This window comes from Astatotilapia calliptera, chromosome 13 (genome assembly GCF_900246225.1).
Source record: "Astatotilapia calliptera chromosome 13, fAstCal1.2, whole genome shotgun sequence".
Classification (NCBI taxonomy): domain Eukaryota; kingdom Metazoa; phylum Chordata; class Actinopteri; order Cichliformes; family Cichlidae; genus Astatotilapia; species Astatotilapia calliptera.
Genome location: NC_039314.1, coordinates 11,412,598 through 11,427,871, shown reverse-complemented (window position 1 = coordinate 11,427,871; position 15,274 = coordinate 11,412,598). Strand labels below are relative to the sequence as shown.

General features: G+C 38.7%; 1 protein-coding gene across 1 annotated transcript in view; it reads right to left on the bottom strand.

Annotated features, from left to right (window-relative positions):
• Positions 1–14,135, bottom strand: part of wdr27 (WD repeat domain 27) — a 53,150-nt gene extending 39,015 nt beyond the window's left edge. The window contains exons 1-18 of the mRNA XM_026191025.1: positions 13,787–14,135; positions 12,824–12,965; positions 12,467–12,591; positions 11,928–12,041; positions 11,762–11,813; positions 11,358–11,428; positions 11,163–11,277; positions 10,971–11,073; positions 8,997–9,088; positions 8,770–8,834; positions 7,951–8,063; positions 6,963–7,036; positions 3,197–3,266; positions 2,916–2,987; positions 2,738–2,838; positions 2,234–2,323; positions 1,381–1,502; positions 104–237 (exon numbers count right to left, since the gene is read on the bottom strand). Coding sequence (XP_026046810.1) covers positions 104–237; positions 1,381–1,502; positions 2,234–2,323; positions 2,738–2,838; positions 2,916–2,987; positions 3,197–3,266; positions 6,963–7,036; positions 7,951–8,063; positions 8,770–8,834; positions 8,997–9,088; positions 10,971–11,073; positions 11,163–11,277; positions 11,358–11,428; positions 11,762–11,813; positions 11,928–12,041; positions 12,467–12,591; positions 12,824–12,965; positions 13,787–13,933 — 1,802 coding nt within the window. The 5' untranslated portion in view covers positions 13,934–14,135. The remainder of the gene's footprint in view (positions 1–103; positions 238–1,380; positions 1,503–2,233; positions 2,324–2,737; positions 2,839–2,915; positions 2,988–3,196; positions 3,267–6,962; positions 7,037–7,950; positions 8,064–8,769; positions 8,835–8,996; positions 9,089–10,970; positions 11,074–11,162; positions 11,278–11,357; positions 11,429–11,761; positions 11,814–11,927; positions 12,042–12,466; positions 12,592–12,823; positions 12,966–13,786) is intronic.
• Positions 14,136–15,274: the final 1,139 nt, after the last annotated feature.

Below are 15,274 nucleotides of genomic sequence, written 5' to 3'. Positions count from 1 at the left end.
TGAAGAAAATACATACATAAACCAATAGTTTACGTAGCATTTATAAGGTTCACATGGTAAACTGTTGTGTATCTATTTACATGTATGAATCACTTGCAATTACCTTTTTATGTCATCGCGTGTGATGTCCAGGTTATACAGGTACAGGTACAGAGAAGGTCCGGATGCCAGAAGTACAAATTTGTCGAGATAATAAAACTGAGCACCTCTAATGGGTTTGGAGAACATTTTGTCACCCTAGCAGAGACAAAAATCAGCCTTAATAGTATTTTTTTTATTTAATTATTAAAACATTTGCAAGACTTCAGTTTTACTTCAGTTTTTACTTCAGTCTTACTTATACTTACTTATACTAGTATACCAGACCACATCTCATCAACACAAACTTAACAAACTTTTTCTCACAACTGCAACTCTCAGAAGCCGTTTGTGATCCTGGCTCACCCAGACATAGCCCTTGTCCCTGAAACGACTTGTATTCATTGCCAAGCTGTTTCACAAAAATACCAAGCAGTCAAAGGCTGTAGACCCAGCCAAACTGTCTAACTGAGTGAAACAAAGCAGGGATGATAAGCATCAGATATGGGGAGACCTTGGAGCTTAAGGAAAGACCCTTGTTTTTACTTGGCATGACAAAGCAACTGAGTGTCCCATTAAATATGATACCCAGTGAGGTAAGGAGGGTCTGCATACAATCAGAGTTTTGGATGCTCCAACTTCAGTTGAGGCTTCGATAGCAAAAGTGCCATCACTGCGCCAAGAAACACATTATTTCATAATTGCATTAATTTGGCTTTCTGTGTTGGCCTCCTTGTTTTTAAATTCCATTAGTTTTCTAATTAGCAGTGGAAACATTGAATTGAGCAAGTTCTGTACAAACATGTCCAAGATACAATCTGATCATTACACAGAAATTGTCCTATTATAAAGGTGTGCTATGACTGAATTTTATGAACCACAGATGGAAATGGAAAAAGTTTGAACATTTTACCTAACCATTAACACATCGGAATGACAGAAGGAGATCTGTAGGGGACTAAAATCCTTCCAACAATCACACTGATCTTTGAAAACACAAGACAAATGTGTGGAGCTATCTATTAGTTATCTGTAGTCATTTTATTGAACTTCTACATCTATTTTAATTTTTTTTAGACCTTCGGAGAGAGGACATTTTTGCAATATGAGGTCACTCTGGCTGGTCTTTATTACACTGGTTTTTATGGTTAGAACTTGGACTTCCAAGGAATGAGGGAAATTTCATAAAGGCTTAAAGTAGGCCATGTAGCTGTGATGGGAGATTAAGGTGACAGGGAGTGAAAGCAAGAAAAAAAAAATAAGACACTGGTATAAGTGTATGCACATTCACTGGGGATTTACCATGATAATGGCAGGCTCTGAGTTACAGTGAGTCCAGATTTGGAGTGACAGGTCTTCTGACGCACTCAGCCACCACCGTCTGCTAAGGCTCCAGCTCAAACTGCTTATTGGCTTGTCATGCCCTAGATAAAAGAAGGCACGACTTTAGTAACCTGGTAATACAAAGTGTGGCTACAACATCTACTTTTATGGTACTGCTAAGAGAGCCAGGCAGACAGAAGAGAATATGCTTGTGGTGACCTACGTGTCACCTCAGCTTCTCTCCTTTTATCTCTGCTGCCCCCTTCTGGAGACCTGTGATCCAGCTGCACTTCAGCCATCGAGTGATGCCTGACATGCAGGGGTATTCTTTCTTTCTCTGTCAGTGTTAATTTTACTGCCCGGGACCACTCGTCTCAGAAATGCTTTAATCTTTCACACTGTATATAATAGCGACATATGCTTAGTTTAAACCTAAAAGGTCTCAGGAGAGAATGTGAGCCTTTCAACAATTATTGCTCTGGAACATAAGCAAACCACACTATTCTGGTAACAGAGAGCTCGGTGTTTAGTTTTTGACAGTGATAGCTTAGTGAGTTAACTAGAATTTTCTTTAAAACTCTCATGTCAAGCCATGCATCCATTTCAGAGTAGGTTCAGGTTATTCAGAAGAGCCCAAATGAGTTATCCAAGCCAAGAGCAGACTTATAATTATTAACATACTTCTTATCTCTGTGAGGTGCCAACTCTTAAACCTTAGCATCATTTGAATCAGTTAAGAAGTTGTATGTCGAACATAAAAAAAACCCCTCTTTTGATGAGAAACACAAAAATATCAAACAAAAGTACAGGTACTCATCTCTGCATCGCACACCTATGTAGACAGCTGGAGCGCCAGTAAGGCAGGACTTGTACAGTAACAGTGTGCTGTCTCCAAGACCACACAGGATTTGTTTTCCATCACCTTGGGAGAGACAAGGAAACACGGGATTGTTTTATTAGGATTTTTCAGTCCGCAGCTGATTTATTACAGCCAAAAATAGTAAAGCAGCCTTTAAGACACAACTGTGAAATGTTGTGTTTGAAAGAGGAACATTCATCTTGAGAAAACAGCAACAGTGAAACTGTTTCTAATATACTGCCAGCTATTTTTCATAAATTATTGTTACCTTACTTCACCCTTACAGCACAGGATGGACAATACTCCATGCAGTCGACAGTTATTAGATCTACTAACGGTTCGACATTGGCAGGTGTTTCTAATACAATCCCAAATCTGACTTATAGCCTCAACCTTTAGCATTTCAACTGTTTAAATAATAGTTAAAAACACATAATAATAATAGACAAAAAGACAAAATTACTCATATTAACCTACCTGAATACTGAAGACATGAGACATGCTTCTTCACGCTCACATCAGCACACGGGATAGCCGGTGCCACACCGTCTGCTGGGTAATCTTTAAGGAGGGAACCTCTAAATGGCAAAAGTATGTTCACTATTCACATTTTATTAACACTGTCTTTTAAATGAAATTAGCTTAGGTCGCTTACGTATTTCCATCAGCCTTTTTCCTAGAGGAAGAATTTTTTTGAACATTTGTTTTGGGTGAAAACATGATCCTCCTGAAAAGAAGATAAACTAAATTTAAAAAAAAAAAACATATACAAACAACCAAATAAAATATATATACATATAGCAACTATATTTTACCTAACAAAAAGGAAATATGAGATTAAAAAATAATTAAGCGAATAAGTGCTTTAAACTTTGGACAGACCAATAAACTGTAATCTGATTATCTATATGGCAAAAAGTTATTCTGTGATCATACCTCGGGGCACTAGTATATCCAGATGACTTCACTTTACAGTGGAAAACCAGAGGCTGGTCCTTTACACCTCCTTCATTGAAAGATAAGATGCTCATTAGGACACCAGCGAAGAAGTGTGTATTATAACGAGTACATATGTCTGCATTTCTAAAACACGAATCAATAGATGGTGCAGTGGCAGGATGAGGTAAGATTCTTTAATATTGCTAAAATGACAATATATCTACCAGTATCGTGAAGCAGTTTCATATTTTAAAAGGAGGATTCAAGATTTCTGGGTGACCACTCCATGCTGTAAGCATTAAGTGTATCCATAAAGCCATGAAGGGTGATGGTTCACTATGAGCTCACTTTTTCCACAGCCATTAAAATTTGTAAGCACTTCCAAAAACTGTTCTTCTGTCAAACAAAGGGGAAGTAGGAAAAGGTCATATAGTCTCCAGGGCCAGGCGTATATATACGTACACACTCTCTGGTCACGTTAGGTACACCTTGCTGATACTGGACCTAACCCTCTTTTGCCTTCAGAGCTGCCTTAATTTGTGACTATATAGATTCAACAAGGTTATGGAAAACTTCTTTAGAGATTTTGGTTCATGCTGACATGACAGTATCACACAGTTGCTGCAGATTTTTGCACTGCACATCAATAAAGCAAATCTCCCATCCCACCACATCCCAGAGGTGCTCTATTCGATTGAGATCTGTTGGCTGTGGAGTTGATTTGAGTACAGTGAACTCCAAGCTTATCCTGCTGGAAGCATCCATCCAATGTGCAAACTGTAGCATTTAAATGATGCTCAGTTGGTACAAAGGTGCCCAAAGTGTGCCAGTGATGATAGGATGGAAACTTCTGACCATAACTGTATGTTTAAACATGTTTAAGTGTACAAAACCTGAATTGCATAATTCACCTGGTATCACAACAGTTATGTAGTATTTAAATGTTAGGTAAAGCATTAGTCCTTTTAAGTTCTGTGAGACTGGTGGCTTACATGCAAAACCACCTTCCACTTCTCCAATGTGTTGTGAGACGGCATACTAAGTAGCTTTTGCTGCTCCAGAACAGATTACATGTTGAAAAGTAAGCATTTTAGGCCAATTAAATGGAGACGCAATCACTTGGCGTTGCTTAATGGCCCTATTGATCTCCTGCTGATATATAATGGTGCTTTAGTTTTACGGGGCAGTAAAAATCCCATAATTTACGCTGACTTTACAGTAGACAGTTATTTGAAGCAAAGTGAGAGTTTCAGACAAATTTCCAAGGAAAGTCATATGTGCGTAAAATCACAGCAGTTTGCTGTGCGCTTGTTTTACGGCATTCATTATGAATTAGCCTAATGACAAAAATTATTCAAAGATGTTTCTTAATATTCAAATCCTTTAGTCTGGTTCAGCACATCAGGATGTTCATTGTCTGATGGAACAGCTACAACACCCCAAAACTTTCTGCTCACAAAGTGAGACAGCTGTGTGCTCTCCTCAGGTGTTTACCTGTTTACCTCCTGAGTTACTAAATAGGACATTATTCAAATATTCAAACACTGAGGTCAGCATATGTGTATGTAAGGAATCCCTATGATCCAGGTTTCAGGCTGTAAACACTCAGAATCTAATAGTTGTTCCACGCTCGTCTCTGTTTATCCCTAATATGGTCATTTGTAGCACAGATCTCTGGATCTGAGCACAGAAGCCCACCCACCAACCTGTTGTTAATGAAGGGAAGCCAAATAAAAACAAAATTACATAAAGGGAGCCAAAATGGCTTGCTACAGATAAAGGCTATTCTAGCTGAACTTAAAAAAAGCACATACAAGAGCCCCTTTGAAACATCCGATACTCTTTTGTTTGTTTATTTGTTTTATAAGAATTAGCCAACCAAGTCATGTTCTCAATCAGTCAACCTCATTTTACATTAGCTGTGTCACAGCTGTACTGACCTGTGATGAGAAGAGCAGACAGTAGCAGACAGCAATGTGAGTAGAACTAAAAGTATCAGAGGCACCTTAGTAAGCTGTCACAGAACTACATTACAAACATGAAGCTAAAGTAAGGCCACAGTGTGTGGTCTGTATCAAGGTAACTGTTCTTTTGCATTTATACCTTGTAAAACTACATGCCCACATATTTAGGTATAGACCAAGGTGACGTTGAGAACCTCAGTTTCTCTATCTCTCTTTAATCTGGTTTCACAGAATTTTTTTTTCTCTGCCATCCAAGATTTTACATCTTCAAAACAGTGGAGGCAATTAATATAGCTTGGATCACAATGTTTTATGGGGAAATACAACTCATACAGTGGGTCCAATCATTTTCAGTTCATTATTTGCACTATTTTCTGTTCATTCTGTGAGAGAAGATCCTGTAGATCACTGCAGTTTAGTGGGAATTTTAGGGTCCAATGGCTTCTAGTGCTTCAAGGAGGGAACTCTATTGTGCTCCATGTCATCTGCCTTTCTTTGTTTCTTTATTTCATTTTATTCTTAATAATTTGTGACACCTCAGGTCAAACAGTAAAGCTGTCTATTCTCCCTGACAGAGAAATCTAAATGAATCAGATTCACATCTGCAGTATTTTCATACTGATCTGATCACTCTATGGAAAATGTGTGTTGTGCATTGCTCGCAATTTATTCAGTCCTTCTGTTTTACTAGTTCCCTGAAATCCTTTCTATAAAATGACTTAATTCAAGCAACAGCACTCAGGGGTTATAGTACACATCATGCAAAAAGTAACAGCAGCTGATTATAATCATCTCAAAAAGCCAGGAGTCTTCAGTGCATGTGTAAGAAACCTTCAGTGGTCTTGCACACATGCAATGGAAGAACAATTCTATTTCCAAGGATCTTGGAGGTTTATTGCATAATTTGTATACAATTGTGTAGATAACTTTACGAATACAGAATGCATGGAGAGCAGCATGCTGGGTTAGTGTGTAAACGTTTGTGGTTTTTGGTCTGACAGTGCAGCCGCACGGCACTTCTAGACTCTTCAGTACACCCCCTGCACAGTCTGGCACTGGCAAATTCCTCAACTCCAGCTGTGAGGAGACAGCTAATACTGCCTCTCAGCACTACCTCTCTGTATGATGTATGTATGTAAATGTCAGTATTTAGTAGGTCGCTCCAGGAGAACAGTTCTAAGTCGCCAGATCCCAATCATAAACTTTATCTGTGATCCTAATGGTCCACCAGAGAAACACAAACAGGCTCACTTTACCTATGAATCCACAACAGGAAGAAGCAGCCAGTCAAAAAAATGGGTTAATGTAAAAGAAACCATCAGTCTGCATGTGCTGCTCTAACTGAAGTACCTGTTTATGAAAACAGACAGTCGTATAAAACCCCAACAAAATGAGGGGAAGGAATCTTTAAATTGTGAATGTTTGCAGATAATGAAGATGTTCTCAGTAACTCCTGAAATTGCCCAGCAGACTTTTATTAACCCAATAGTAAAATTTAAGAGGAACAAATCCCTCGAGATTGCATCAGGAAAGACCTGTTAAATAAAATCAACTAAAAAATTGACAAATCAAATATGCGGTGCTACCTGCTGTGGCAAGCCCTTGTGAATAAGGGAGCTGTTGAAAGTGGCTTTTATATGTGGTCAAGCAAAAAACAAAAAACAGATAATGAGCCAGTCATGAAATAAACCACAAAAAGGGTCACATTTTTAAAGCTCAAAGTCCTCAGATAGTAGTAGCTTTCTTTTTATTCTGTGTGTATGAGTATAAGTGAGAGGTGAGTGTTCGGGGATGCTGACCTTTCTTTTTAGGATGGCTGGGCTCCTTCCTCTTTAGCTCAGTATTGAGGGGAGAATTGGGCAGCGGAGGAGAACTGAAAACAAGAGAGGGGGGAAATGGAGGGGAGGGCTGGGGGAGTTACTGGAAATGGAGGAGCACAGCATTTTCCACTCTTATGGATTATTAGCCCCTCTGATTTCCAATGCCATGATATTGTTGACTCATGAAAAACCAGATGGCATGAATGTTTGTAATAGAGGAAGTTAATATGGAAATGTCAGAGTCAGAGGGCATTAGAGGCAGGAGGCCAACTTTAAAAAACAGCCCACAATCATATATAAGCTCAAATGACCAGACTAACAAAACTGTATAAAGGCATTGTTTTTGCAAGTTGTAACTATCCCAAATGATTATGCTTTGGCTCACAAATAGCAAATTTGTTAAAGCAGACAAAAAGCACATTACGTTGATGAAATTAGTCCTTATTGGTGCTGCTGGACTTTGCTAGGTAATCATTTATGGAGTTACGGGTAATGGCTGAATGAATGTTCCTTCTTTCTCAGAGGACAATTTAAAACGTTTGGCATTTAAAAAGTAATCTTATTGTGACTGTTAGCTTACGTATGCAAATTTAAAAGTTTAGAATCGTATAAAGTGCAATCACTCACTAGCCAGAGCAGTTTTGTGCTTATTTCAAATAGTTAAAAAATACTTATTTTGTCTGTCGTTTGTAGACTTTTTTTTAATCTTTTTTTATTTTATTTTTCACAAAACAAGTAGCTGAAATGCTTGCTATTATACTACCCATAAAAAATAAAAAGCAAAACAAAGTTTTAGACCTCAAGTAGCTACACTACAAGGCCACAGTGTCCCTCATCAAGTTCTATTAAACTTGAATTTTGGTTTTGATCAGTAAGATGAAGTGAGTAGGAAAAAAAGGTTTTGTCACTGTAGATCATTAAAATATTGTATTGCTACCTAATATTTTTCAGTTAACTCCAGCTTTACCTTGGGAACACTGAAAATCCTTTGCCACAAGCCAAGGGCCTTCCTAGGTCATATAGACGCACCTCCAACATGACCACACATGGGGTAAACAAAGAGCTCACTAACATCAGCATCTGTGTGGGAAATAAATTCAATCAATTAAAATTTTAATAAAATAAAAAACACTATTCTTGTAGTAATAATATATACATAAACATGTGTTTTAAGCTGTTAGACTGAGAGAACATTAAATAATTGCTACTGTTTTACATAAAAGTTAGCCATTGGTGAACCATAAACTTGGTTATTTAGCAGAAGTTTTAAGAAAAGAACAGAGCAAAGCTGTTTAGGGATCGGTTTTAATGCTGCAGCCATTTTCAAAAATATTGTATGTTTACATACCAGATATAGTGCCAGACATGGGGAGAGGTGGTGGGTGCATTTACACTCCAACAATCATAAAAGTTAATTTGTTAATATTCTCCTGCTGAGAATACGTGTAACTGTTTACATTTATTTCCTACAGAGTTTATTATATTTGGCAATTATCCAAAAGCCTATGGAAATCTACTTTTTTCTATGATGTTGTTCTGGCCTGTCTACAAATAGACTGCTGCACTTTATTTTAATTTCTACTTAGAACCTTCAAAAGTTCAGTGACTGCATGTTACATGGTTGTGACACCAATGAAATCAGTTTGCAGACAAACACACATTAAAAACATTATATCGCACTATCCTAACTAGTAAATCCTATCTCTTTATACTAAAAACAATACCAGCAACACTGTATTAATGATAGAAGTCAAGCTGAAAAGGCAATTTTAATGGAAATACTCACAGAGTTATCACACCCTGGAGAGATGGTCCATGAGCCAGCCATGGTGATGCTCAGCTTAGGGTAATCTACAAGAACAAAAATCATATTCATCATCATGTGCTATCACATTCAAAAAAGAAATGACCAGTGGAATCTCTCAGGGGAAACCACATGTTTTATTGGAGGCATACCAGAGTTTCTTAAAGAAAGACAGAAAGATGGGAGAAGGCATGTCCCCAGCAGCCTACCTTTGAAATATAGCGCTGTTACCAGTTCAGACGTAGCCAGATCAACCACATACAGACCATCAGAGCTTCCAATACAAAACCAGCTGTTGTCACTGCAGGGCCCCCAAACAGAAACATATGGAAAAACCATGTTAAGGGGTTTTCTCGCAAAAAGAATTTTTCATTTGGGGTCAGACAAACGACACAAAAGATCAACATATTGATGTGATGAAGTGGCAAGACATGTACACCATAAAAGTATAGGCCTTGATTCAAGTTACCTTTGACTTCATGCAGTCTAAACTATATACATTCAGCACACTGGAAACTAATACCACAGAGAAGAAAGGAGCTAATAATAATGGATTGGATTTATATAGCGCTTTTCAAGGCACCCAAAGCGCTTTACAATACCACTATTCATTCACTCTCACATTCACACACTGGTGGAGGCAGCTACAGTTGTAGCCACAGCTGCCCTGGGGCAGACTGACAGAAGCGAGGCTGCCATATCGCGCCATCGGCCCCTCTGGCCAACACCAGTAGGCAAGTAGGGTAAAGCGTCTTGCCCAAGGACACAACGACCAAGGACAGAGAGCCCAGGGATCGAACCGGTGACCTTCCGGTTACAGATGCGATTCCCAACCCCCTGAGCCACAGTCGCTCTGCTCTTTTATCCACTTCCTGCTCTGGGCTGCATGTTGAGGTTTTGAGTTTGTGGGCAATTTATGTTTGGAAGGTTTTACATTTTTGTGCATCATTATTTTCATACTACTATGTGGAATCTTACTTGAGCAAAGCCCGTGAGCTACTTTAGTTTGGCACATCAAGCTGCACTGTGAGAAACATACATAACATGCTTTAGTTCCCTAGTGTCCCAATTTATTTATATATTTAAGCTTTGCTTTTCACTCTGACACGTCAGCATCACTGCTCCTTCAACCCCTCCACCAACACAACATCCACAAGTCTCCAGAGCAAGATTTATTTATCAGTACCCAAATTTATAGAAACATACTCGCAGGGAATGATGAGCTAGAAGTCCAGATGCCAAACTCTGTTGTGCCAAACTGTACTGCTGTAGTAAATCAATTATTTCAAATGTGTGCTGTCTGAATAGTGTCTAAACACTGATGCTAACAGTGACTAGAAATGATTACTTTGTCTTATACAATGAATATGTGGCTTGCAAAGAAACTTCAACGACTTCAAATGATCACACACTGACTCTGCTTCCACTTGTTCTGTATTTCACTCTAACAGTAAAGTGTGAAGTCAGTAAGTCGCTGAGCTCTGCACTGAGATCACAAGCTTTCCTTACAGCAATTAGGAATCATACAAATCTAGTCATGTCTGCGTGTTTTTCAAGTGCCTGCCTCCTGTCACAGCAACAATATGTTTCAACGGTCTGAAACTTTATGCTTCGAGACAGCAGTTTCCCGCGCCGTGTGAAGTTTCCTTCAGGTTTCCTGTGAGTGTGTGAACACGTGCAGCAATTAGTCCATACGGATGTGGCATGTCATAAGGACTTTTTTTCCAGGAGCTTGTGACACTGTGTTAATGGCAAAAATGTGCAGCTTTTTTTTTTTTCTTTTTTTTTTTAATTTGACATATGTGTTTTAAATCATTTTGCTAATATTCTCCTGGATGACATACCATTTGCACTTTGTGGAATAATAAACAAAATAGAGCCCTTGAGAATACATATAGCTGACAGTCGTGCTTTATTAAGATTCCCTGTCAAAAATGAAGAGAACCAGATCTTCCTTGTGCTAAAATCAAACAATATGATCCACTGAGAGGGAGTAAACGAGTAAATGAAAGGCTTAGATCTAGTTTTTTCTTGTGACTAATGATTGAAAACTAATTGTAAACTACATCTACAACTCTGTGAACGAATCCATTCATCCACACTGTTTAGTTTATGTAGTTTTACCAGTTTAAAGGAAGTTATAATAAGGGTCAAGGCACCTATTCCAGCTAAGCTGTACTTACTTTTCTTGGTCACCATTGATGTCTGATAGAGGCCTACATAAAGCCATTTTGAGAACAGGTTTTGAAGTCTCCACTTTATCAGCAGACGATTTTAAAACACACCCTGGAAGAAAACATCCAAAAGTAGCATAAAAGTAACTGAGTGAACTTTTCCAACTAGTTTAAAGAACTATCTGTTTCATGTCGCGTCACCTGCTTGATGGCTCACAGTCTCTCGGTGCATTTGATGTCTTTTTTCCATCTTCTCAAGGTCCATTTTGGTCACTAGGTGACACTTGTGGTCGTCACTGAGAGAAAAGCACCACACCTAAAACAGACAGTTGTCTTTCAGCTCGTGGAATTTCAGTGTCTGAGCCTTTTGAGCTGCCGCGTACCTCAGTCACTAACCTGTCCATCAGTTGAACCGGTGATAAGATGCCTGTCCTCTTCCAAGAAGTATGTAGTGAGCAGTGGAGAGGCTAAAGGATTAAGGAAGTTCAATATTTTCAAACCTTCAAATTTTAGAAAATTGAAAACTATGGTTGAATAATCATAACTAATTTACTTTATGCTAATGGAGTGGCTTCTATCACAGGAACCCTGGGTACAGAAGGGAGAAAACCCCAGAAAGAGATACCAATCCTTAACCAACAGCCTAATCTGACATCCCAGTTTTTATAGTCCTGTTTTAAAATAGAGTTATCATTTCTACTGTACAAAGTGAATAAGAGTATTGCAGGCTAAAGGGGCGAAGCTCAAAAGAATGAATGTTTACCGCTTCACCAACATGATTTAAAATATTTACGTCATACCTGAAAGCACAAACGACTGGAAGAAAACAGCTTCAGTTTTTAAATCCCACACCTGACGAGACAAAAGTAAAAAGCTAAAAGTCCAAGTAAGGTGTGCACAATTTGTTTTTCTAAACCATTACACATCACTGTGGCTAAATAAAAAGTGTAAAATTTAAAGTAATACCCTAAAGGTGCGGTCTTCTGATGTGGTGACGAGGATATCGTTATTCCAGGGGCAGAACTCTGCTGATGTTACAGGTCCCAGGTGGCCCGTCAAGGTATGGATAGTTTCTGGTCTCTGATGTGGAAAAAACAACCGTAAAACTTGAGTAAGAACAAGTGGTGATTACTGTCTTGTAGTAAATATTTTTTTAAAAGTCAATGAGGTGACTGTAGCTCAGCAGGCAGAGCAGGTCATCTACTAATCTTAAAATCAGGTTTAATCCCTGGCTGCTCCAGCTTGCATGCAAAATATCCTTGCGCAAGATCTTAACCTCAAGTTGCTCTCTGCATCCATCAGAGTGTAAATGTGTATGAATGTTAGACAGAGCATAGAAAAAAGTGGTTGTATGAATGTGAATGTGAATTGTTGAATGAGGCACATGTTTTAAAAGTGCTGTGAGTGATCAGGTAGAGTAGAAAGTATAAAAACCAGTCCATTTACAACCCTTTAGCTTAAATACATTGACCAAGTGGAAGACGTGCAGCATGATCATCTGGTACCTTTGAGCTGAGAATACATGCAGTTGCTCCCGTGCATGCAGCCACTCGTGCATCAGAGAAACAAAATGAAAGATGAACAACCTCCCCCAGCAAAGTCCCGATAACTGTTCCAGCTGCAACTTTACCTGCAAACCAAAATGTTTGTCTGCTTACATTTAAACTTAACAGGAAAATGATCATTTTCACTACATCACGTGATATGAAGCGTGTGCTAAAGTGGCTCCGCAACATTGCAAAACAGAGCTCTATAATGGGGAAAAATGTGTGTGATTTGGGATGGAGAAACGCTTTACTGCAGAGCACTGCTCACAGCATGCAACAATTCAGGGTCAAACACACAGAACTATGTATCTTTACCCTCCTGTGTTCTCTTCTGGCACAATTCAATATCCCAGACAATGACGTAATCAGCAGAGGCGGAGCAGAGGATAACAGGACTGCTTCTTTTTCCAAAAGTAAGGGCACTGATGTCACCATGGTGACCAGTTAGTATGAGGGGCTATGAAAAAAAAATACTTTAGTAAAGCATGAATGGTCAATGGTCAAGAAGGTCAATGACATAGCAGCTCATGTATCTCACAATCCATTACAATTCACAGCTAATCGCCTGTAAAGTGACAAACATGACCTTGACTCTAGCACAATTTTAAACAAAGATCTATTTAGTAGGTTCCCTACTGTCTGACAAAAACACCAGGCCATTTGTGATTGTGACTAAATGCAACATTAAAATATATAAAAGATGAGTGGATAATGTATAAAAGTTTGTTTGCCTGTCTGTGCATAAAGGTTTCACCGGTTTTGCCATTTTTAAATGTACTATGCTGGAATCCACATAATCTGGCCCAGGGCTAGTAAATGTGTAAGAAAGAGAGGTTAAACAGCCACCTGCTGGCCTTTTTAGGTTAGTGACACTGTTTCTTCCAGATTAGTTCACCTTGAAACAAACTGACTGGCAAAATGACAATAAAGTCCGTCATGTAAGAGGAAGAGCAATCTGTCCACGCGTGGCTTGTTTCGCGGTCATGGCACGAGTGAATTAAGAAACGAAAAAGAAAGTTGTCTGAATGCAGATGAACTGTTTGTTTAGTTTGCCATGATATGCTAAATCTAACGTGCAAATCTGGTATTTATTGTAAACTTCGCTGCAGCATTTCAGTAGGAATCCATGTCTGTGGGTCAAACATTCAAACAAATACTTTTTAATGACATTTTTGTATATATATGATTTTTTCAGATGTATTAAATTGTTCTGACGCTCTGTAGCCAGAGTGCGGACCATGGTGCAGACACGAACAAATTACTTAAAAACTAACAAACCTTCTGCTGTCCGTCCCTTGTGCTGTAAACGAGCACTTCCTTGCCGTGCTGTGGTATGCTAAAATAAGAGTAACAGCATGTGAGCTGCCGGTGTGACAGGAGTCTGTCACAAGTCAAACTGAGCTTTTCAGTCAGCATCTTTGCCATCTGTCACAGGCTAACACCGTGACACGACCCTCCGCCTGCTGTGTTACGATCGTAACGCTAATTATCTCCTGGAAGAAGTACGTGGAGCGTCATTAGTAACTGTGTGTGCGTACTCATACAGTTCCTGTCGTTATTATTAACTGTCCGTGCTCGTCGACACTTAGAAATGTTGATCGTTGCTATGACACCGAACAAATTTCCGCCACGACAGATCGTCTATGTGGCAGCGCTTCACTCAAGTCGTAATACTAATGCTAGGCACGCAAACACGCACTGTTCTCTCACGTGCTTTAATCACGTTTGTTGTTTTAAAAATGTCTTCACGCAACATTTCGATCATCAAAACTGTACGCTTTGCCCAGTTTATGTAGCTTTTGCATCCAACTCCAGAAGTATTTGGAATTAGGGTTAGAGTGGAGCTTCTACAATAAACCATCCGTACTTGTACTTCACCATTTGACCGCAAGATGGTAGTCCCCGTTAGATTGTGTGCTTCTTTCTGTTTAAAAAAATAGAGAGTGATTTGAGTCACAATCTAACATATATTTATACAACAGAGTTACTTAATTAAATTTAAATATGAAAACTTAGGTGGCATTATTGATTACAAGGTTATTTTGAGCTTGTGTTTATATTGTTAATGTTGCTCATCATCATTAAGCTATAAATAATTTTATATTAAATATTTTTATATTATTGTTAGTTGTAGTATTAGTAGTAGTATGCGCAGGATTTTATTTTATTATAAGTTTTTACAAGGATTTCAAGTTGCTGGGGACCCACAGAAAAAATGATTCCATCAGAGAGAAAAAAAAGATGTTCAAGCTAATTGCATAAAAAAATACAATAAAAACACAGTCCGATTACACCTGTAAATAAGCTCGTTACAAATTCAACTTTGCAAAGAAAGCAAGTTAGCCAATGATAAACTGATAAACAGTGACACTATGCTCAGTGGCATATTCAGTCTGCTTAAGTAAGTTCACTTTAAGCATTTTTAAAGCAAAATAAAAGCATACATAATAATAATAATAATAATAATAATAATAATAATAATAATAATAATAATAATAATAATAATAATAATAATAATAATAATAATAATAATAATAATAATCGTGGCTTAAGAGTTGGGAGTTCGCCTTGTAATCGGAAGGTTGCCGGTTCGAGCCCCAGCTTGGACAGTCTCGGTCGTTGTGTCCTTGGGCAAGACACTTCACCCGTTGCCTACTGGTGGTGGTCAGAGGGCCCGGTGGCGCCAGTGTCCGGCAGCCTCGCCTCTGTCAGTGCGCCCCAGGGTGGCTGTGGCTACAATGTAGCTTGCCATCACCAGTGTGTGAA